Here is a 24741-nt window from a genome sequence, read left to right as displayed (position 1 = left end):
GTTTGTCAGGGTTTGGGTCTGGAACATGTTTAGTCCTTCAGTAAACAACTTTAAACATGACTCAGCTCCCTGGAATTTGATCAGCTTTGAGCTATGTACATAGACTGTTCAAATCACTAATGATTAGTTAGATATATGCATTGGTTCTTGGGTGATAGTCTCTTTAAATCCAAAAAAATATCTTTTTTTTTTTTTTTTTTTTTACTATTTTCATTGGCCTATAACTACATGTGGGAATGTAAGTAAAAATATGTTCCCTGTTTCAATTTATATAAAGATTACTCTTTCTTGGGATATAAAATATTTTTTCTTTATGCAACTTCTTCTTTTTTATTTTGGACCAAAACGTTGAGTTATTTCACCATTTGTGGATATTGAAAATCCTTTACATGAGGTCATTGCAGCTTGCCTCTGTGTCTTAACAACAACAAAGTGCCTATAAAAAAAACTTGGAACTAGGAAAAGCAGTAGTTTATCTGCAGGAGAAATAATTTAAACATATCAAATGTAATACAAGAGAACTCAGAGAGCGTAAATCTCACTAAGTCTCATCTTTCCCAGATATCAGCAGTTATCTGGATCAGTGATCCTGATCAGGGTACCATGATCATTCACACTTTAAAGGCTTGGAATAAAGTTCTATCCCCATTCATAACGATATAGTTGGTCCAAATGTATGATACCCCCATGTTTTTGAAAAATCCCTATAAAATGTGCAATCTGGATCTGGATGAAACACCATGGGATAATTACATTTCATAAAGATCAGTCAATTATGAACCAAGATATCAGTTTTTGAAATTTTGCCAACGATGGGGATTTTTCTATTCTTTTTAAACAGATCCAAAATCACTATTTTGATTTGGATCCCCTCCAAAATTGAATGGATTCTTCCATGGCATAAGGTCTATCTTAGGTTTTTTTTTTTTTTAAATCAAATTCTTTTGAGTACTTTTGACGTAATTGTGCTAACAATCAAACAAATAAATGCCAGAGTGGATGCAAAAATGAAGGAAACACTGACAATTATTGGTTGTTTAATTGCTTATTGCTGACTTATCAAGGCTGACAGCTTCCATTCATTAATTTACTGTGTGTGTGTGTGTGTGTGTGTGTGTTTGTGCCACTATCACTGAACATGCTGAAGGTTCACCAGCCACAATTGTAAACCAGTTGATGTTGAAGGCCTAATAAACGTCCCCGTTTTGGTTCAAAATCAACTGGGACTGACACAGTAGGAAACAAATGAGTGAGAAATAACTTTTCTGATGTAACTTGAACCACTTGTTGCACCATTCAATGACAGTTGGCTCCTTAAATGAACAGTGAAAGCTGGTCCAGGTTTAAAGTGTGTGTTTTTCTCTCTTTGCACTGCTGTAACCTGAAACCGTCAAGGGGATCCACTTCCGTGCCATTCTTCTAGTTCCGGATTGTTTCACGTTGGCCACCGGGTCTAACTTTTTTTTAAAAAACATCCTGCACTGACAGCTTCTAAACCGTGCACCAACAGGGCGTAAAAATGAAATAAAGGTTGTTAAACTGGTCCATTCTCTTCTGTTGCGCGCCGTGCGTAAAAACGCGAGGCGAATTGAGTTTTTACGCACGGGCGCAGGGACTACGTGGATGTGTTCCTGTTTCAGTCCACGCGCTGATCAGCATCCATCAGTTCCGCTGAGTGGGTACAAGCTGGTTCGGTGTGAATGAGCAAAGTACAAGGTCCTTTTTAGAGCTCAGATATGAGCTGCGTCCCGTTCCAAGCACTCTGACTCACATGCGTCTTTCTGTCAGGCTGCTTTTACACCGTCAACCTCCACCATGTCGAGTCTCCTCCTGGGAATCATACGAAGGTGAGTTTTTCCTTGCTTTTCGTGGATTATTCCCATATACATTTTTTCTTTTAATGGCTCTAACAGGTTTTCATGCTCCAGAATCAATTAAAAGCCATTTTTAAACACACCACATTGTAATTTAAATTTAAAATTACCTTAATGTGTGTAATATTGGCAATTAAAATGCATTTTGTTTAACCTTTACCACCAACATTCCAAGATGGAGGCTTGATTTGTCATTCATTCATTTTAAAGGACCTGAATTTAGTTAACTAGCCACTTTTTTTAAAAAACACAATTCCAATTCCTACACACTTCAGGCATCATTGCAACTAAACTATTGTACAAATGTCACGTTTGAATGAAATATCTCACAATATCTGCTTCTGTTTTTAGCCTTTTCAGAGCCAAAACAGATTTAAAACTCAAAGATTGAAGTTGTGTAAAACGGTAAAAGATCATTTAATGTGTCTTCTTTGACATTTTAATTAATTATACATGTTTTTTTTTGTTTAAAGACACAAATGCATTAATTCTGAATTGAAATAAGATGTAGACTCGAGCACAAACAAACAAACAAACAAAAATTATGTGAATTTGGTACTTTATTGACTGTAAATCAGTCACATTTTCATCAAGGATGTTGATTTTTAACAAAATGTGATGTATTGTTTTAAACTTAGTTTAAAAAATGTGTTACTTTTGAGAGAATGAAGACCTTTCACTTAAACTGACTACAAAAGATAGAAATGTACTGACTAACTTAACTTAAAAGGAGATTACATCATTTACTTACAAGTCAAATAATTAGAGGGAAAACTTGTTAAAAAAAATCATTTACTGTGTTTTACAAGAGATGTAAAGACAAACGAAAAACAATAACAATGTATTAATTAAAATTGGACCAAAGCAACTTAAAACCAGACCAAAGAATCCTTTAAATGTAACTTTTCTGACTGGGACAGGATGTACTATTTTTTTTTTTTTTTTTTTTTTTTACCAAATTTGGTCATTTTGTTGATCTAAACACCAAAGATGTCGCTAATAATGTGTTTCTATGGCTACACTTTTAAATTACATTAGTCAGATCACTAAATCTGTCTTTAACTCACTCTGTTACACAGATTTTATTTACTTATAAGAAGAAAATGTTTCCCCAAACTTTAAGATGGGAAGGCTTTGAAAAATAAATGGTTAAAAGCATCTTTTTATTTCCGTATCTACCCAATAACTTGGTTTTCACATTTCAACACAAAAATACATTATTTATATACTGGTGTACAGCGGACTTACATTTCAGGGATGTTCCTCATATTTTCTTTACGGGAATAAAAACTGGTTTCAAACTTGCTTTACAGGTGAAGTATTCACATTTCTTTATGATGTAACACAAACTGTCTTGAATGTGAACTTGACGCTTTAAAGTGCCTTAAGGCAAGTAGATATACATTGAGAAGTGCAGTAGTAATATTTATGTACTGTATGTTTGCTGCCACACTGGGATGCTGATGTGGCACATTGGAGTTCAATGGCAATGCTGAGTCATCATTTAAGGTTCAACGCAGGGAAAAGGACGCCCAAAAACAAAGCACAGAGTAAGCAACATGAAAGGGAGTAAAAGTGCAGTTCATGGGAGTTCAGCGAAAAACATGACGTGGACATGTGATGCCATCAGATTTCTCCATCTATAATGGTCACCTGATGACTAAGATGACCACTTTTGAATGTTATGCTTCAACTCAAACTATATACTGAGTCTCATATTTGAAAAAAAAAAAAAAAGTAGGGATTACTTTAATAGTTAAAACTGGATGAAACTAAATCTATTCTGCCTTAAATCTCAAATAATGATTATTGAGATTTGGTTGGTGCGACTGCAGCATACTACATACTACATACTACGACTACATACTGTCATGTATTTGAAGTTGCTATGGCATGCATTCGCTTAGCAAACTGGATTGATAAGCTTGTCTTACTTACCTAATAGTTGTCCCCTGCAGCAGACTACATGCACATACACTATTCCGTGTGTGGACAATAAACAGTTGTGAAAATTAAGGGACATTGTTACAATGATTTTGATTGATTTCCCCCCTGCAGACGTTTGGAAGACGTGACAGAAATCAGGAGTTACAGTGAGATGTGCTTTTATTTTGCATCATGTGAGATTTCATGTGCATTATGTTTGTGTGTGTGTGTGTGTGTGTGTGTGTGTGTGTGTTCTCCAGTATGGCTGCAGAAAAGGGCAACTTTTATCACAGCGGGAGCCATAAAACTGATTGCCTGATCCGAGGGCCACTTTATCAACATTAATGTCAGCATTTAGAGCAATGACCAATCTGTGCATTAATACAGGGAAGAAAAAAGGGTTTTGTGTGTTTCTGTTGACGTTTTGTTTATTTTTCTGTTATTTGTTATCTTTGTTTGATTTACTTTGTGTGTTTTGGAGTAATGTATGTCTATTTCTATTGTAATTTTTTTATGTTTTCTGTAATTTATGTGTGTTTCAGTTGTTCTTTTGTGTATTTTTGTTGTCATTTTTATCTATTTTTTTGTTTTTTCTGTGTGTTTTTTAGAGTTATTTTATGTATTTTTGTTGTCATTTTTGTTTATTTTCTGTTATGTGCATTTCTGTTGTCTTTTTGTGTATTTTTGTTGTCATTTTCAAGTATTTTTTTTGTTTTTTCTGTGTTTTTTGGAGTAATTTTTTATTTTTTGCCATTTTGTGTTTTTGGGGTAATTTTGTGAATTTTGGTTGCCATTGTCATCTATTTTTATTTTTTTTTTTCTGTATGTTTTTTGGAGTCTTTTTGTGTTTTTTTTGCTGTTTTGTGTTATTGGGGTCATTTTTGTTTATTTTCTGTTATTTATGTGTGTATTTGTTGTCTTTTTGTGTACTTTTTTGTCATCATCATCAATATCTTAGTTTTTTCTGTATGTTTTTTGGAATCATTTTGTGTATTTCTGTTGTCTTTTTGTTTTTCATTTTTGCCCAGTTTGCTGTATTTTCTGTTATTTATGGGCCACTTTGTGTATATTTTATAGTCTTTTGTGTCATAGGCTGCCAGTTGCCCATGTTTGGGTTAATGCATTAATGCATGTACACATGTGCACGTTCCCTGACTGATTGCATGATCAGACTCTGACCTTTACTACAGACCCTCAGGTCTGTGGGAGTCTGATTGCTGAGCTCCATGATTGGTCGGTTCACTTAGAGGCGTGTTGTTAAACGAGCTGTAGACGGACAGACAGACAGATGTTAGAGGTGATATTTTATCCAGGTTATCCGCAGTGAGTGTGACGAGGCTGAAGGCATCAGACAAACACATGTATGGACATGTGTGGTCTGTTTGTTCAAGGGTTTAAAAAAAGCATCTGTTTTACATCTTATGGTTTTTACAGGATCTTTTGTCCTTTATCCTCACATCAAACGTTAACAGAACAGGTTTTAATTGTCATTTTTCTATCAATCCAAATGCCTGGGATAATAGTAGTAATAATCATTATGATAATAGTCAAATTCAGAATTAGGGTTGCAACAGGGAGGATAATTTCCACAAAATTTCCATGGGAACTTAAGCTCAGGAATATTCAAAAACATAAACCTTTCATTGGAAATATTGGTTGGAAATAATTTTAAATGACTATCATATCCAAACATATATAAGCATCCATTAGAAATAATCCAAAACGTAGCATTTCAACTAAGGTTGCAAAATTCTGGGAATTTTCAAAAAAGAAAACTTCAAATGAGAGTTAATGGGGAATTTTTCAAAAATTAAAAGTGTATATTTTTTAATGTACTTAAAACTTCTGAGCTTAACATGGAAATTTAATGGAAATATTCCACATTTTGTGTAAATTTGTATATTTTTTTTAATTAATATTCATTGTCTTTGTGTATTTCAGGTTGAAGTCATTTTGAAAAAAAAAATAGAATATATATATATATATATATATATATATATATATTTTTTTTTTTTTTTATTAAATATGGATATTCTGGCTTCCGAAAATAAAGATTTACATTAATGTTAAAATAATCAATATTCAACATTAAATGCATTTGATTATTTATTCATCTAGTAGTTGTTCATTTGTGGACTCTGGTCTGTCCCTGTGCAGTTTGCATGTTCTCTCGTTGGCAACTGACTGGGTTTTCAAAGAATGAGCTATAGTTGGATTCCTGCGAATGAGGAAAAGAACGCAACAGTTCAGCATTTCATGTAATTTAATCCAGCTCCTCTTCTTTGCTGATCCCTATAATAATAGGGTGATGATGGAGAGCAGCAGCTCACTGATTACAGCATTGTTACCAGTGTCTCATGACGAGCTTTTAGTTGGACACGATTCATTAAGGACGACACTGAGTGGCTTTGGGCTGAGGACACACATTCTCACTAAAGAAGCTTCTTTATCATGATTTCCTGCACATAGGAGATAAAAAACTAAGCACGTCCTTTCTATGATGTATTGTTGTGAGACAAAAATGCACACATTCAAACAGAAAACTACACACACCCTACACAGACCCTCTTTGTGCAACAGAGGTCAATCAGTTTATCTACAAAGCTGTGCTGTCACGTGTGTGTGTGTGTGTGTGTGTGCGCGCTTCCTGAACAGGCTGAATTAGTTAAGTCACCACACCTAAACTTATCAAACCTGACAGAGGTGTCCCACCCCACCCCCCCACTCCCTCTCCCTGCTAACCCACACACCACGCTACAGTATGTGACACACATGACTTTTTTTTATGTATCCCAGCGTTAAATCAAGTGTGTAAAGAAAATAAAAGCACAGATATTTATGCACAAATATCAGCTACATGAACAGCTGACAGTTTCAAACTTCAAAGTAAAACTCATCGAATGATGTCTTTGACCATCCATCCATCTTCTGATGGCTATATATATATATATAAATATATATATATATATATAAATAAAAAAACATTTTTTTTTGCTGTTGGTCATTTGATTCCTATTAAAAACACTTGTGCAGATTGTTAATTGCTACGTTTTTATTGAAAAGCAGAAATATGAATTTTTTTCTTTGTATGTATTTGTTTCCTATTCAAGACACTTTCATTAGAATGACTGTATATTGCTAATATAGGCTACAAAGTTGTTGTTTTTTTTGTTTTTTTTAACGAAAAAAATTACCTTGGTTAAAAAAAAGTAGAAAAACCCTGTCTTAGACAACTTTAGGTTTCCCTCCAGATTAAGTTTATTTAATGCAGCCATTTCTAACTCAAGTTATCTTAAATCAAAGCCATCAAACCAAAGTAAAAAATAAAGAAAAGTATTACATTTCAAATATTGACCACTTTGTGTTTTGCATCTTGCATGTTGGCATGTCATGAATGGTGCCACACCTCAGTTAAAGTATGTGAGCTGCTGGCCACCAGTTGAATATCAAAGCTGTACTTTGTTCTGATTGTTGGAATAAACTTTCAGGACTTTACCTATTGTTGTAACATGTTGTATGATCTCAGATGTGGAGTTTGGGACACTTTGAGTCACGGTTTGTTTAAATCCGCCTCTTTCAGGCCGGGTGGTGTTGGGCCTAGTGTCGGCGTTCGATCCCTCACCTCCATCCCCTCGCTGCCCACGGCTGTGGCTGATTTTGTGAAAAGCGCAGTGATTGAATGCAAACCAAGCAATGTGCACGTAGTGACGGGAACGGCGGTGGAAAATGCCAACATCCTGGCAGGTCTGGAGAGGGATGGAATGGTTAAAAGACTCCCTAAATATGAAAACTGGTGAGTAAAGTCAGAACAGCGTGTGTGTGTGTGTGTGTGTGTGTGTGTGATCTGAGACATTTTATGCGTTTGGCAGCTGGTTGGCTCGTACAGACCCAAAGGATGTGGCTCGGGTGGAGAGCAAGACGGTGATCGTGACCGAGAACCAGAGAGACACCATCCCCATCCCTGCTGGTGGAGCAGAGAGCCAGCTGGGGAAGTGGATGAGCAAATCAGACTGGGAGAAAGCACGAGCGGACCGCTTCCCCGGGTCCATGTCAGGTCTGTTAACCAACAGAAATATAAAACCGGGACAAAGTCTGTCCCTAAATGTGCATCACTTATTATTCAAATCTCGATCAGTTGCCCCTGTTATTTATAAGCTCTGCAAATTCAACATAAAAGTTGACATTTTGTCACATTAATGTTATTTCTGCATCAGCCTGGTGTCTTAAAGGGATCCTCCACTGTATTTTATTATTATTTTTTCTTTACAAATGTGGCCCAAAACCTTTGAAATGCACTTATTAGAAGATCTATGGCTAACAAAACCCATTATTATGCACCATATTATTAATTTTATTCACTTTTAAAAATGGGACTACTTTACAGTTTTAGAACCTGTGTTCCACCATCTTTTAATCACATGATTGATGATGTCACACGGCCCCACTGCCTGGAAACATCCCATTGTTTTCTATTGGAGGGAAACATTCAGCCTGATTTTTGGATCATTGAGCAACTTTTTTCAGTCAAAATGTCAACTTGTGCTGCTTTTGGTTGCTTTAAATAATCAGGAAAAGTTAAAGATGCTGATATAAACCTCTTTTTTTACCGAAAAAGGATAAAAACAGTTGTGACAACAGTTGCGACCTGAACAGGCAAATGGGGCTATGTGATGTCTTAAGTCACGTGATTTCAAGATGGTGGAATACAGGTTCTAAATAGGTAAAGTAGTTCCATTTTTAAAAGTTCCACCTTCACTGTAAACACTCATTTTACTCTTTTGACATTGTCGGAAAAGTTTTGTGCAATGCATTGTAGGATGTGGAGTCCCGTAAACGGATGCATAGAAGTGTTTTAACCTCATTCTTACTGTGATTTCTTGTTTCTTCACCAGACGAGGACAGCAAATCCATTTTTGTTCTTGTTATTTTCAGATTATTGATATATGAAGCCGACGCTACACCTTTATTTGATACAGAACTATCGCCTCCAGCAGATTTAAAATAAATTCCTGTAGGGGCGTAGTCTTGCGTTTTTCTACACGACACCTGAAACTAAAGGTGTGTCGTTATGATACGTGGAAGGTCTTGAAACAAGTCTCTCCTTCCATTTGTATGTGCAGAGAGACATCTGCACACCTCCAGGATATTATTTATGTATTGTATTCTCCAACTGCTGAATCAGTAAAAAAAAAAAAAAAAAAAAAAAAAAAAACATAAGGTCAGAAGTCATTCATGCTTTTCTGACATTTTGGGCTCTTTCGGAGTTTGACTTTGTTAAAACTATTTAAATTAATTGTCATTAAAATGTTTTTAAATGTCTAAAATGTTGATCCTTAAAATATGGCGTGAACACTGATTGGTTGAAATTATACCATTTTTCAAAATAAAGTTACCGGCACGTTCAAAAAAATTTAAAAAAAAACTTTTTTATTTTTAAACTTAATTTTTTTACTTGTGATTGGTTACGTTATGCTTTAATGTTAATAATCTTTCCCACCTACGTTAACTAGAGACTAAAGTTAAACTGAAAGAATGACTTAAAAAACGTGACATTTCAATCAAAAAACAAAGAATAGACAAAATTTTAAAGACTATCAGTAATCAGAATTTACTATAAATGTCAAGTCAATCTCAAATTTTGTGCTGTTCCTGACTTGAGGGAACTGCTCTTTATTGGATGGGGATTCCTGGACTTCACTCAATGAACCAGACCTTCAATTACTTTTCCTTTTTCTTTTTATTTCGTAATTTTTGTGGGTCGGAACATCAGTTCAGGTGAAAAACCTCAAAAAGAAAATAAACAGTACAAAACCAATTAGACAACCATTTGTTGGTTGAAATCAAATTTAGCTTTTCACCCTTTTTAACTAAATTCTTTAACAAAATCAGATTGTTAGTAGTAAGTTAACTTAGTACTTTTATCTCTGCAGTTAACATGGCACTGGAAATAAACATGATAACCCATTAAATTAAACAAGCATCAAACTCAATAATAATCCTTGCATTTGCCAGTAAACAGTAAATAAATTGCTAAACTTTATAAATAAATTAAGAAGAAAAAAATGCATTCAACTTAATTTTTCAATCCAAACAATGTCAATCCGTTTCCTGTCCATTTTAAATGAATTGTCCACCTAACAGAAGTTTTTTATGCTTGTGGTTATGTAGGTGCTTACCAGCTGCCCATCCATTCATAATAAGAGTTTTTGCACAAAGTTTTGTCCCAGCTGAGGAAACAGAACTTTCTTCTCTGAGGCATGCATTGCCATTGCCTCCATGCTCCCACAGTGGCTGGTTTGTGCTTAAAAAGAATCAGGTGTGCACACTCACATGTGGGAGGGGCTTCCACAAGGCCCCTCCCCTGCTTAGCAGGAGGGTGAAAGGCAGCTCACAGGCAGTTTGACAGAACACCTCCCACTCGGTCTTCATGCAGGAACTGCTGGGAAGACCGCACGAATCGACAACTGCAACCTGCCCATTAAAGTCCTTTGTGATGCTCCCCGTTGTCTTCATCTTGTTCCTCGATTGGTAGAAGAACCACCAGCCGCCGGACATCTCTATGTAGAATTGTAGATTGGATGCTCGGTCCGCTTTGGACCACTGGTTTGCGGGCCATGGAAGGTCGGGTTGTCGGGACGCAGGAGCTTTGAACCACCTTCACATGTACATCTCGGACGATGCCTTTTTGATCAGGGTTGACTTTCTCCACCCGTCCAAGTTTGAATTGGCCCCTCATGGCATTCTGATCACAGATCCACACAATATCACCAACAGCAATGTTCCTGTGCAAGGTATGCCACTTGCTTCTCACAAACAGATTAGGGCCCGCCAGCTGACTCCATGACCTCCAGAACTTGTTGACTTGGCACTGCATCTCTCTTAATCTTTTGTAAGAATAATTTGTAAAATCAAAGGTTTGGATATCGCCTCCTGGGGAGGCACGACCCAAGAGTAGCATGTTAGGAGTCACGTATTGTACTACCTCTTCACGGCTCTGCACCCTGGCATCAATTGGACGTTCATTGGCGAGGTTGGCGGCAAGCTGTAAGGCAGTTTGAAATTCACTGAAAGTGAGTCCATTCTCTTTGTCTAAGCTTTGGAGTGCCTTTTTGACAACACGGACAGCCGCTTCAGCTGCCCCATTGCGGTGAGGAGAATCTGCCGGCTGGATCTGCCACTCCCAGATGGTGCTATTTTTCGCAGCTGTCTCTTCGAGAGCAGCTTTTTCTTGGTTTAGAAACTGGTAAAGTTCATTTAGAATAGGCTTTGCGCCGACAAAATTTGTCCCAGCATCAGACCAGATCTTTCTTGGGTGCCCTCTAATTGCGGTAAACCTCTGGTATGCCATCAGGAAACTCCCTGTTGACATATTGCTCACCAGGTCTGTGTGGATAGCTCTGCTGGCCATACAGCTGAAAACAACACCCCATACTTTCAGTGTAACTCGTTTCCTGACATCGTCTTTGACCAAGTAAGGCCCAAAGAGATCAACTGCAGTGAACTCGAAGGGAGCGGTGGGACTGGATCTTTCATGTGGTAAGTGACCCATTACTTGTCGACATCTTTTTACTTTATACTTTCTGCAAGATACACAGCCTTCAACAACTTTTTTGGCTACTCTCCGCCCTTGAACGACCCAGGCTGTCTTCCTCATCTGCAGTAGAGTTGCAGCTATACCCTCGTGACCTTTGCTATGAGCCTCCCGTGCCAGTAATGTTGAGATCCATGCATCCGGTGGTAAGAGTGGGACTGTGACACCATCTTCTTTAAAGGCTTGAATTCTTCCACCGCAGGTTAGCAACCCAGTTTCTGGCTCTCTGTAAACTACCAAGCGGTCAGTTGTGGTGGCAGGGAAGATCACCCCATGCTGTGTTGCAAGGAAAATGTCTCTTAACGCATCTTGCCTTTCTGTGGCAGTGATAACTCCATCCTCCGGGATGGCCTCCCACTTTGGTGTTTTTAGGATTTGGCTGGAGCCTGCAAACTTTTTGGCTGCTCTCCAGACCAAGGCAACAGTCTTTAGAAGACGTGACAGGACACTGAATCGTCTTTCATTCAGTAAGTTCTGCACCGCTACCCCAGCAGGTGGCCGGTGACTTTTCTTTGGTGGGATTGCCTTTGCTTGAGCTCTGGTCAGTACTGCCACAAATGACTTTTTCTGTATTTGATTAACACCTTCTCTGACAGCTACAGACACATCTTTTGCCGACATAATTGGCCACTCATTTTCAGGGAGACTCAGGAACTTTGGCCCTTTCTGCCACTCTGAATCCTCGGCCAACTCTTTTGGCTCTGCCCCTCGAGTGATGATGTCAGCTATGTTGGCTTGTCCAGGGATCCACCACCAGTCCTGTACTTTCGTGCTACTCTGGATCTCTCCGATCCTGTTTGCAAAGAATGTTTGAAAACCATAACTTTCGCGTTGAATAGCACAAAGGACTGTTTGGCTGTCCACAAAATGGTACCACTGTTTGACTTTGATCTGCGAGTGTTGTTCGAAGTACTTTTTCAGGCGGCTGGCGAAGACAGCACCACACAATTCTGCCTTGACAGTGTCTCCCTTCTGGTTGAGAGGCGTCAATTTTGCTTTTGACTCCACGAGTCTAACTGTGATGCTTCCATTGCAACCCCATCGAAGATATAAGACAGCACCATAGGAAGACTCACTGCCGTCTGAGAAGGTTACTGCAAACGGCTCAGTTATGGCCCCAAGTGGTGTCAGGGCTCTGGTGAACTTGATTTGTCCTAATTGGACATATTCTTCAAACAAATTGATAGCGCCTCTGCGGAGCTCTTCTGACAGGGGGAGGTCCCAAGTGTCTTTGGCAAAGCAGTTCTTTGGCTTTGCCTCCTGAAAAGCCCTTCTGACCAAAATTGCTCCCTTTTGCTTTGCAGGTGTCATTAAGCCAATTGGATCATAAAGTCCAGCAACTTGGCTGAGCAGTTCCCGCCTGTTCAGTGGGTCTGGTGTCTGATCTCTTACTTCCTTCAGCAAAAGGTCTTGCCCAAGTCTCATTTTCTTCTTCCGCTTTGAGAAGTTGATTTTCACCATGACATGTAGCTTGTCTTCACCCACTGTGTAGCCCAGACCAAGTGCTTTATTATCCTCGTCCTTCAGCTGATTTGGCAGGACAACTATTTTTGGCAAAACTTTTCTACTTTCCCCTTTACTTTGGCTTGAGAAGACCCAGGGTTTTAGGGTGAACCCACCAGCTTTCAGAATCAGCTCCACATTTTGTGTGATGGTCTTGAGCTTCTCCAGATCATTGTGGGATGTCAAAATGTCATCCACATAGCTGTGTTCTTGTAATACTTTCCTCTCATCTAGCAGGTGGCTGAACTGAGGTAGGTTTGCAGTTTCTCTCATGGCAAGTTGGGCTATACAACCTGCTGGCTTATCTCCGATGTTGACTCTGGTAATAGCAAACTCCTCCAACTCTTCATCCTCCGAGTCACGCCATAGGAATCTGTGCAAATGGACTTCTTTCTCCTCAAGCCATACAGAGTTGTACATTTTACTGATGTCTCCTAGGGCAGCGTAGGAGCCTTGGCGAAACTTTAGGAGGACTACTCTGATTAGGTTCAGGACATCTGGACCTTTTAGCAGATGATCATTAAGACTCTGACCTTGGTATTTCTGACTGCTATTCCAGACAAGTCTGACCGGAGTTGTAACAGAGTGTGGGTTGGGAGCGATGAGGTGGCTTATGTACCAAAGAGGTCCAGTCCAAGTAAGTAGCTCTTCTCTGGACAGTTTCTTTGCTGCATGACGGTCAACCATTTCATGTATTTGAACAGTATAAGCTGCCTTCCACAGTGGTTCTTTGGCAAGCTTTCTTTCTGTTCTGAGGAAGGTTGCCTCCACTCCTCTTCTATTGTTTGGCAGAGTGGATGGATCATCGAGCCATGGATAGCTTGCATGCCAATGGGGATTTTCACTGTGTTCATCAGCACTGATATAGGTCAAACCACTCTTTACGACCTCCAATTCCCGCTCTTCTGCTAGGGTCATGTCCTTACCACCAGGTTGGCAGTTTCCACACCGACAACCGCCACATTTTGGATTGCAGGCAGCGCCGATACTATCCCACTTCCACCAGTTAAGGAAGTCTTGAGCAGTGGTTGTAGCGTATGAGTGCTTGATAGTAGGTGAGGAGTGGGTAAGTTCTTTGTAGTTTACAGCTGCTGTCCTCATTGATCTTGCAAAGTGGGTTTGCGATGCATGAGCTGAAATGGTGGTTTGTTCAGAAAGCTCAGGATGGCTGCCAGCAACTGTTTTCCCAAGTGGGCCGTCCCATAGCACAAGGTCTCCCACCATGCTCACCCTCTGAGGAGCCAGTCTACCTTCCTTGTGACTAATTAGAAGGTCTACTTCTTTTGGTCTTTGTAATTCAAAGAGGGGGATATCTGGGAAAAACTTCTGGAGTTGCTTGGCTGTGACAGGATGGTGGATGTCTGCGATATCATCAAGTCCATAGCAGACTAGCTGGTGGGAGTTATAGGTCGATTTGTCATTATGGACACGGATCTTTAGGAGGTATCGCATTGTTTTTACTGTGACCTCCATACCTCCAACTCCATGGACAACAAGAGTAATGGCTTCGCTTCTCAACTTTAAGCGCTTTGCCGCTTTGTGTGTGATGTAGTTGGTGTCTGACGCAAGGTCAATTAGGGTTCCAACCTTTTGACCTGCATTTGCAGTGACCTCAAGCAGCATCATGATTACTGGCCATTCTGCTATACCGTATTCTTCCAGGAGATTTCGTCGACTGGAGATCTGTACATTTCTTGATGCAGTGTTAGAAAAGACGTGTCGACACTGTTGGGCAAGTTCAGGAGGAAGTTTTTGAACAAATTCTTCTTGAGCTTCTGTATAACTCTTCCGGTTGTTGCCTCCTCCCACTGTTCCATGTTTAGCCTTCTCCCGATTTGGACATAGATAGATGTGATGCCCAGAACTTCCCTTGCAGCTTGGATCTTTGCAGATGAACTCAGTCTTGGAACAGCCATCACAATCTGAATGAACTTCAAGGCATCTTTTGCATCCTCCGAGCTTTCTCACTGCATCCTTCTTTTCAGACAGCTTTAGCATGCGGAATTTTCTGCAGAAGTAGAGCTTTCTTCTATGCCCTCCTTCTCCACAGACCACACATCCCAATGATTGGCTGCTGGCTTGGTTTGAGGCCCTGGTTCGGGCTTGTCTTTGTTCGGGCCTAGACTTGGGTAGCTCGTCACTTAACTGATCCAGCTGTTCATAAATGACTTCCTGGCTCTTAAGGAAAGTGAGGAGATAGTCAAACCTTCGTGCTTGAGTTAGGGCATTGCCTTTTTCTGCTGCATGAAGAAGCCACTCCTTCTTTAGCACATCAGGGAGCTTACTTTCAATAGACCTGATGACAAGTGGATTTTTTATTGCACCAACTTCATCAAGGTCACTCAGGTCTGAGAGGGCTTTCTCAACTGTCTGTATGAGCTCAATTATTTTCTTTGGTTGATGAGATCTAATAACAGGGGTACTTTGGATTTCTTCCACAATCTCAATAGCAATACTTGTTTTATTACCAAAACGGTTTTCCATGACACAAAATATGTCATCTGCGGTGTTGTGACTTGAGAGGCGAAGATCTTTTATAACTTTTTCATCAATGCTGTCGATGAGCTGGAATTTCTTTATTTCTCTTGACCCCGATGGTTCACCTTGAGCTTGGAGTGACTCCCAGTCCCTCCTCCAGCGATAGAACTCACGTCTAACTCCAGTAAATTTGGGCAGGGATGCTGGTTTTAGTCTGATGATTGGGGTTGAGTAGTTGACCAAAGATGCATCCATCAATCTTGATGACTCTTTTCTGGCCTTTGCTCGAATGAAGTCTGCCTTCCTTGATGTGAGCTTGGGGAGGATAACCTCAAGTTCTCTGATTCGACCATGAAACTCCTTATGCTCTGCAGGGGGCGCCCAGCATTTCCACTTTATTTGTGACTTCTTTGCAGTCTCCACCATGCTCTTGAGATGCTCAACCATGAAATCAAAGGCTTCTTTGTCTTCACTGGGTTCAATGGTCATCACACGTTCTGCCTCGGTCTCTGCTGTCTGCACTGCCAGCGTCAGCTCATCTTCTCCATAGTTGGCCCACAATGTACTCTGAATTAAGTCTTTCAGCTCTTTTAGTTTCTTTTCACACTCAGTTGCAGTTTTCTCTAAGTCGGCTTTTTGCGCCTCGTCTAGCGCTTCTTCGTTCCGCTCAGATTCATTTTCTGCCATGTACTGGGCTTCGACATCATCATTAGCTTCAATGACTTTGTTTGTCTCTAGTGTGAGTTTTGTGAAACTGTCTTTGAGCTCCTCCTCGGACATCAAAGTGTGCATTCTGGTCATATTATTTGCCAATCGGGAGAATTGACGTTTTGCAGATGTTCGGCTGGCTTTTAGTTGCTGCAAATTTATAGAGGCTGCCATTTTAGGTCTCACTGCTCTCAGGCCAGTACTTGAAGTTTTCTTCCCTCTGGACCTTGCAGATTCACCACAACTTATTCTGGTTCTTATCCAGTATTTACTGGTTTTTCACTGTCAAGTCAATCTCAAATTTTGTGCTGTTCCTGACTTGAGGGAACTGCTCTTTATTGGATGGGGATTCCTGGACTTCACTCAATGAACCAGACCTTCAATTACTTTTCCTTTTTCTTTTTATTTCGTAATTTTTGTGGGTCGGAACATCAGTTCAGGTGAAAAACCTCAAAAAGAAAATAAACAGTACAAAACCAATTAGACAACCATTTGTTGGTTGAAATCAAATTTAGCTTTTCACCCTTTTTAACTAAATTCTTTAACAAAATCAGATTGTTAGTAGTAAGTTAACTTAGTACTTTTATCTCTGCAGTTAACATGGCACTGGAAATAAACATGATAACCCATTAAATTAAACAAGCATCAAACTCAATAATAATCCTTGCATTTGCCAGTAAACAGTAAATAAATTGCTAAACTTTATAAATAAATTAAGAAGAAAAAAATGCATTCAACTTAATTTTTCAATCCAAACAATGTCAATCCGTTTCCTGTCCATTTTAAATGAATTGTCCACCTAACAGAAGTTTTTTATGCTTGTGGTTATGTAGGTGCTTACCAGCTGCCCATCCATTCATAATAAGAGTTTTTGCACAAAGTTTTGTCCCAGCTGAGGAAACAGAACTTTCTTCTCTGAGGCATGCATTGCCATTGCCTCCATGCTCCCACAGTGGCTGGTTTGTGCTTAAAAAGAATCAGGTGTGCACACTCACATGTGGGAGGGGCTTCCACAAGGCCCCTCCCCTGCTTAGCAGGAGGGTGAAAGGCAGCTCACAGGCAGTTTGACAGAACAATAAAACTGACTATTGAAAAATATTTTCTGTAAAAATAGCTCTCCCTGGTGGCCAAGCCCAAAAAATACAACAACCTTTAAAAGCCATTGGTGGGTATCGGTTCCATGCATCGGTGAAATTTAACGAGTGCGAGTACATTGGTGCAGTATCGGACTGATACCAGCATTGTTGCATCTCTACTTTTCACCATATATCAAGTAATAAGTGTTTCCAAGTTCCGCCTGTACTCTGCTCACATATGCCAAAGGGTACATGTACCTCTGTTTGAGAACCACTGACCTTAAAAACTTCAGGGTGTAATTTGAAGTTCTCTAACGGGACTTGTTCTGTCTCTTCTACAGGTCGGACCATGTATGTGATTCCCTTCAGTATGGGCCCCGTAGGTTCAACTCTGACTAAATACGGTGTCCAGGTACTGTTTTGTTTTCTAACATTAATAAAGTAATTTTTCGGTGGTAGTTTATTGGAGTTGTTTGTGTTTTGTTTTTGAAGGTAACGGACTCACCGTACGTGGTAGCAAGTATGGGAATCATGACACGGATGGGAACGCCTGTTCTTAACAAACTGGCTGAAGGGGTGGAGTTTGTCCGCTGTCAGCACACCTTAGGACGCCCTTTTCCACTTAAAGGTACAGAACCCAGGACTCTTTTGAAGGCTGAATCTTTATATAATATTATTTGTTTGTCTTGCAGCTCCATTGGTCAGCAACTGGCCCTGTAACCCAGAGAAGGTTCTGGTTTCCCACCTACCTGACACCAGGCAGATCCTGTCCTTCGGCAGCGGCTACGGAGGAAACTCTCTCCTGGGCAAGAAGTGCTTCGCTCTCCGCATCGCTTCTCGTATCGCCAAGGATGAGGGCTGGTTAGCCGAGCACATGCTGGTAAGACTGGGGCAGCTCATTCAAACTGGTTGGCATAAAACTGGGGAACCATGTTACAGTTCTATGGCTTACACTCATGTAGTTAAAATATGTTTCATATCAAGTTTTCCTACCACCTGTGAGTGAATCTTCATACCCATACAGGTGGGAAGGGTTAAAGTTAGGATATAATAGAATTTATTTATTATAGTAACAGTACATGCAAAGAATACAAAGAGTAACAATACTGTTCTGATGTTTTGCACAAAGAGTTTATAGCTATTGCTAAATTCCATCTCTTGTCCCTATTTGGGCTTTTACGTAAGACAATATAATCAATGCTCTATAATGTAAATGTAAAGATGCTAAAACTATAACATACAAACACAAAAGCACATACAATCATTACAACAGGCCTATAAATTATGAGCATACATATATGATGGCTACACCAAAATACATACTGCATGAGATCATTAGTTAAGCACTTTGGTCCCATGTGGGATGTTTTAGAGCAATATATACATAAAGATAGTAAAATTGTAATTGAGCTTCAGGAAAAATGATGTTCTCCATAATGGTAATTAAATTGTAATTGAATATGGAAAATTGAAAATGTAATTGTAACCGAAAAATGGAATTGTCCCAAACCTGGTGTCATGTTTGTTTGCAATCATTATTACAATACCTTAAATGTGGTTTAAACCTTTACAAACACGCACAGGAAATACTGTGCCCACTTATTATCACCAACTATTGCAAATATCGGCAGTTTTTGTTGCTGACTTTTCACAATTTCTGTACATTTTCTCCATGTCTTCCATTCTATATCCCAATTTAAGTTCTAATGCGTCATATTTAGAAGAATTTTTTTTTTTCACGCCACATTAAGCCCAAATTAAGCCCAAATTGTGTTCTCAGATCCTGGGAATCACCAACCCTCAGGGAGTGAAACGTTACATCGCAGCAGCCTTTCCCAGTGCCTGTGGAAAAACCAACCTGGCCATGATGAAGCCGTCGTTACCAGGCTGGAAAGTGGAGTGTGTGGGTGACGACATCGCCTGGATGAAATTTGACAGCCAAGGTTAGTTAAAGAACTTGCATCACAAACCCCAACGCAGTCCCTTACCACTTTACTAAATCACAAACCGTTTTCTTTGCAGGAAAACTCCGAGCCATTAACCCAGAGAACGGCTTCTTCGGCGTCGCTCCGGGGACGTCTGACAAAACCAACCCTTACGCCATGGCAACCATCTCCAAAAACACTGTGTTCACCAACGTGGGCGAGACCAGCGATGGAGGAGTGTGGTGGGAAGGGCTGAGCCCGCCTCCTGCTGGGGTCACACTGACGGACTGGCACGGGAACCCCTGGAAGCAAGGTAACCACAGTTAGAGAGGTCCTGACAAATAACACATTTTCAAATGTATTAAACTAACAGAGAACAAGTAACATCATATTTAATAATAAATCAAAACCTAAAGGAAACTAATTACCTGCGTAAAAAACAAATGTAAAAGTGTAAAAAAGGAAAATCTGTGCAAGAATGAAATTAACTAAATGCGAACAAGTAACATCATAAATAAATCAGAAATTCAAAAACTAAATTAAACTACAAGTAATCACTTCTATTAAAAACTAATGTTAAAGTGCAGCAGTCAAAAATACAGGAAATAATGAAGCATGTGCCAAAAATCTTAAAACAAAAAAGGAAATACCTTTTACGTTTTACATTTTATTCTGGGTTGCATATTTAATGCAGTCTAATAATTTGATGCTTTGTTAGTTTATGCTACATTTTTACGCTTCTCATTATTACTTTGTTTGTGTGTAGACGTTTTGTTTTGTGTTCATGACCTTTATTGTCGATGAAGACAGGTTTTTAACATGATTGGCATGAAATTGTCACGCCCCACTATTGTACCTCCGTTCCCCACCGGGGGGCGTGCGACACACACTTTGAGAAGTGCTCAGTTAAAGGCATCCGATGGTTCACATCCAAGGAACTGAAAAATACGTAACTAAACACTAAAACGTCCGATTGAAATGCTATTTCTCTATAAAGTAACATTGGCCCAGAAATAAGTAGGTGTGTTTTAAACATAGAGCATGACGTGAACGCTGATTGGTAGCAAAGGTTAATTCGACACTAAGTGTCATCAAATGTAGTCAAGTGAAGGAGTTGTGAGAGCAAACGTGGAAGTGACCATTTTTCAAAATAAAATTAGCGGCACATTTCTAAAAATTAAATAAAATTATAATTTTTTACATTTTTTTTTGTTGGTGAGGTTGGGGGCCACTCACCAACGTGCATTCCTGTGATGGGTTGCATCATGCTTTAATAATAATAATAATAATAATAATCTTTCCTCTGGCGATAACTAGACTAAGGTTAAAGCAAACTCAGGCAGAATGACTTAAAAACGTGACATTTCAATTCAACTTGTCTATTGTTGCCTCATGTAAAGAACAATGATGAAAAAAATAGGACACAACATGTTTCAAGATGCTAGGTACCGTTTCAATGTTGTAGTGTTTATGCTTCCATCTAGTAGCATTAAAAATCAATGTCATTTTTTGACCTTATTGTGTGTTTTGCTCGTATTTCTTCATTCCTTTCTGCCCCACAGGAAGCTCCACAACGTGTGCTCACCCTAACTCCCGTTTCTGCGCCCCCGCGGCTCAGTGCCCCATCATCGACCCTCTGTGGGAGAGTGAGGAGGGGGTTCCCATCGAAGCCATCATCTTTGGAGGCAGGAGACCAGAGGGTAAAAGTTTCTCAAATCAGCATCTGATCTGACCCTCTCCCACCTTGAGTTGTTTGTTTTTTCTTAAAACTGATTTAATTTATTGTATATAATTGTTAGCGCATTGTTTAATGTTCCGTTCCTACTTGTAACTGTGCCTGTCATGTTCAAAGGTTTCAAGTTATAGAGAAATGACAAATCATCAGTTGTGTGAACCACAAGAGGAAATTACTTATTACATTATTCAACTACAAAATAATGGGAAATTTAGGGGTGTCTAAACACATTTACAGAGGGGTGCAATCTTGTCTCACTTCAGTGTAAGGAAAAGATTGCTATCTGGGAGCAGGAAGTAGGTCACCTACTTGCTCATTTTTAATGTGAAAGAATTAAATGATTTTGATTTGTTTCATTTATATATTTATTTATTTATATGTATGTGGTAATTTTTCGACAGTAGTCTAGAATTAAAGTCAGAATATTTCCTAATCGAACTAAAACTTGGCTTGATTTTTATGAATAATGCGTTTCACTGAAATCAGTATGAATGATCAGTTTCACAGTAGTCCTGATGAGCCATTATTTGTTCCCGGCAGGAGTCCCACTGGTCTACGAGTCCTTCAACTGGCAGCACGGTGTGTTTGTTGGAGCTGCAATGAGGTCTGAGGCCACAGCAGCTGCTGAGCACAAAGGTACGACACTGCACTGATAAACAAGTGCAGGTTGATTAGTCAGTTAATTCATACTTTATAGATATTAATAGATAAATATAGAAGATGGATAAATTATGCACAAGAGTTACATAGCAGAATCTGTTGGAGACAATCATTTTTTAACCAGATAAAGACATAGGCCCTCATTTATCAACCTTGCGTGAAAACAAGTGCAAATTTGAGTACTAGGTGTTGATGATGAATCCAGCGGCTGAATTCAATCAGCTAATGTGCAGGTGAAGTCTGCCCCCCTGTGTGCGCTGAGAACAACGTCACAGCAGAGATCTTGGAGACACACACACATATCACATTTATATTAGCATCAATCCGCACTCTTTAGGCAATAAATATTACTTTCAAAGAAATTAATGATCGAAATGCTTTAAAAAACGACTTAAAAATGACTAAATGTTGTCCCTTGTCTGTGTTTATTATGCCTTCAATCAATTTGACCTATAATGTATCCCATTACCGATTACTGCAGCGCATTTGTAAAAGTTTAAGGAACCATTTACAACTATTTAAGAGCATGAATGAGGTCCAATTTATTCCGTACTGTTTACCAGCGGGGTTATACGGTGTTCCCTGAAAGGAAAACCAAAAAAATGGTATCGGTAATAAAAAAAACTGAAAATTAGTTTTATTTAGTTTAATATGTTTTAATAATCTGTTTTGATCTGTTCTGAATGTGTCTGCTTATGCTTCAATGATAGCTGAGGCTTGTTTAATACTTTATTTTCAGTCTCAGTCACATTTTGCTGCTCCACCACAAATCAACAGACTCAGATTTACGTACACAAGGTCAGACCTGACATGAGATCTGATCGTAACGTACGCTCAAGGCAGAATTGATAAATACTGAAGCTTGCGTGAATTTGGTCGAACGCACCTCGTACGCTCAGATCTGAAGGTACGAACGGTTGATAAATGAGGGCCATAGTGTAGGAGTCATAAATCTATCTTCATTTTTCATCTTCACTCTACTGACTTTAAGATTAGTATTTATGGTTTGTGATTGAAGTGTTGATGTATAATCAACTTTCTAGGGAAGGTTCTCATGCATGACCCCTTCGCCATGCGTCCGTTCTTCGGCTACAACTTTGGCGACTACCTCGCTCACTGGCTGAGCATGCAGAGCCGCAAAGCCCCGACTCAGCTGCCTCGAATCTTCCACGTCAACTGGTTCAGGAAGAACCCTTCCACCGGGGCCTTCCTCTGGCCGGGCTTCGGAGAGAACGCCCGCGTCCTGGAGTGGATCTTCAAGCGCTGCAATCGGGAACGAGAAGACGAGGCGGCCAAGAAGAGCATCATAGGATGGGTGCCGGAAAGCGACGGTATCGACACCTCAGGCCTGGGAGGAGACGTGGACATGGGCGCCCTGTTCGACGTGCCCAAGCATTTCTGGCAGAAGGAGGCCAAAGAGCTGAGAGCTTATTTCACGCAGCAGGTCGGAGCTGATCTGCCTGCTCAGGTGGAGGCGGAGCTTAAGGCGCTGGAGGAGAGGGTCCATAACTGAGCCCAGTTAGCAACAGAAAAGGATCGGGTCACCAGGGAGGGACTGCACACAGGAATTAGACTCAGGCATGCAGAAAAGACACAAAGATTAGCGGTTGGAGTTTTAAGTACAACCAAAAAAACCCCTTTAGGACAGATTTATCACATAAGAAACAAATGTGTTGTTGAAATGAAAATTTTCTCTTCTGTGCATGAAAAACCCAGGCAGTGTTTGTAAGAAAACCAAAACCTTAGAGCAAACCTATTTTTTTGGGTATAGCTAGTGTTATAATACTGTAGTCACTGGTAGTGGTCGGTGCTGATTGAGTTTTCATGCACAGAGAAATCAGACAGTCCTGCAGAAAAGACACAAACATTAGCATTTGGACTCTTAAGTGCAACCAAAAAACAGATATGAAACACAAATAAACATCATCAAATTTTAATGCTATCGAGGACTCAAAACTGTGTTGTTGAAATGGAAAATTCTCTCTTATAGTTTCAGAATTTTGTGCATTATAAACCCAGGCAGTTTTTGTTTGAAAACCAAAACCTGAGAGCAGACCTACCTTTTTGGGAAATAACTAGTGTTATAATACTGGAGTCACTGGTAGTGGTGGAGTTTTCATGCACGGAGAAATCAGACCCAGAAATGCAATATTGGCAAGTAAATAAGAGTTTGCAGGAAAGATAAAGAAGCTGATGAAGAGAAATTGTCTATAAAACCAACAAAAAAAAAGAAAACACTACAACGCAAACCTTCTTTTTTTTTTTTGTCTCTACTTGACACTAACACTGTTTGTAATACTTGAGCCAATGGTGCTGGTTGGTTGTGAGGAACAAGGTTTTGAGAGAAGCTCATGTCGCTACCTCTGAACGACAGTGTGGAGGAACTTTCTACCTTCTAAAGTTTTCAATCTGTCACACAGATGATCTTAGTTACAACTTCAAACGGAGGCCTCAGGTTTGCTAAAGGGTTACTATGCCATCAGTTCTTTGTTTATGATTAAAACCTTATGATTTTAGGTGATGTTTACATTCAAAAAGTGAAATGTTGGACCAAAGGATGCAAATGAGATTATTAGTAGGCATTTTTAAACTTTGTATACTACGGTTTTTATTTTAAGTACAATTAATAAACGATAAATTATAATACAATGTGTTTTTGTGTTGACCTCAAGTGCACATTGAGTTACGTAACCTGGCGAGTGTGGAATTTGTATGAATGGATGAAATTCAAGCTAAACTGTAAATTGCAAAGACTGCAATCAAATGTGTGGATACTAGGGCTGGGTGATATTTTCCCAAAATAGAAAAAACTCATAATCAAAAACTAAGTTATTGGTGTAAATATTGTTACTAGACAAAATAACAATCCAGCAAAATAATGATATGATAATATAATAGATTTATATTAACATTTAATGAAATATATATTAATAAATAATATAATTATAGAGCTTCCATTTGTGGATCTCCTTTAAAGACATATAACCTGAAGGAAACAAAATCAAATGCTTTTATTTTTTGTGTAGATGACCTACCAAAATAAGAGATTTCCTTCTTTTCTACATTATTTCACAGCGACTAAATTACCAAATCACAAATGTGTCATTGATTGTATTTTATGAAGCATTTCCTCTTGCCAAAGAATGCATGGCATCAGTCAAGAAATTGAGCATTTTACATTATTGTAGATAATCAGCTGATCAGACAAGACGTTTTATTGGTTTTTAGATCAAATGGATAATAAAATATTTGTATTCTTTCTTAA

General features: G+C 39.2%; 1 protein-coding gene and 1 long non-coding RNA gene across 2 annotated transcripts; one reads left to right on the top strand and one right to left on the bottom strand.

The window, feature by feature from the left end:
• Positions 1-1457: 1457 nt before the first annotated feature.
• pck2 (phosphoenolpyruvate carboxykinase 2 (mitochondrial)) lies at positions 1458-24125 on the top strand. The gene is made up of 11 exons (XM_028434810.1): positions 1458-1847; positions 7381-7593; positions 7670-7854; positions 17498-17568; positions 17649-17784; positions 17849-18036; positions 18937-19099; positions 19179-19394; positions 20644-20781; positions 21357-21452; positions 22520-24125. The coding sequence occupies exons 1-11, from the start codon at positions 1816-1818 to the stop codon at positions 22987-22989; spliced, it is 1908 nt and encodes a 635-aa protein (XP_028290611.1). The 5' UTR covers positions 1458-1815; the 3' UTR covers positions 22990-24125.
• LOC114454404 (uncharacterized) lies at positions 9416-16277 on the bottom strand. Its single transcript, XR_003672535.1, has 3 exons — positions 16267-16277; positions 13011-13013; positions 9416-9584 (listed from the first exon to the last, which is right to left on the bottom strand). It is a non-coding gene; the product is annotated as an uncharacterized LOC114454404 (long non-coding RNA).
• Positions 24126-24741: the final 616 nt, after the last annotated feature.

The sequence above is a fragment of the Gouania willdenowi genome, chromosome 20 (assembly GCF_900634775.1).
Source record: "Gouania willdenowi chromosome 20, fGouWil2.1, whole genome shotgun sequence".
NCBI classification, from domain to species: Eukaryota; Metazoa; Chordata; class Actinopteri; order Blenniiformes; family Gobiesocidae; genus Gouania; species Gouania willdenowi.
Note: the sequence above shows the minus strand (reverse complement) of the source record. Positions and strands in the feature narration are given on the sequence as shown.

What these genes read in the sequence shown, in the direction of transcription:
- pck2 (XM_028434810.1), top strand. Translation starts at nt 1,816, where the DNA reads ATGTCGAGTCTCCTCCTGGGAATCATACGAAG. An exon ending in CTCCTGGGAATCATACGAAG is followed by an intron (nt 1,848 to 7,380) that starts GTGAGTTTTTCC and finishes CGCCTCTTTCAG; the next exon opens with GCCGGGTGGTGTTGGGCCTA. An exon ending in TGACTAAATACGGTGTCCAG is followed by an intron (nt 17,569 to 17,648) that starts GTACTGTTTTGT and finishes TTGTTTTTGAAG; the next exon opens with GTAACGGACTCACCGTACGT.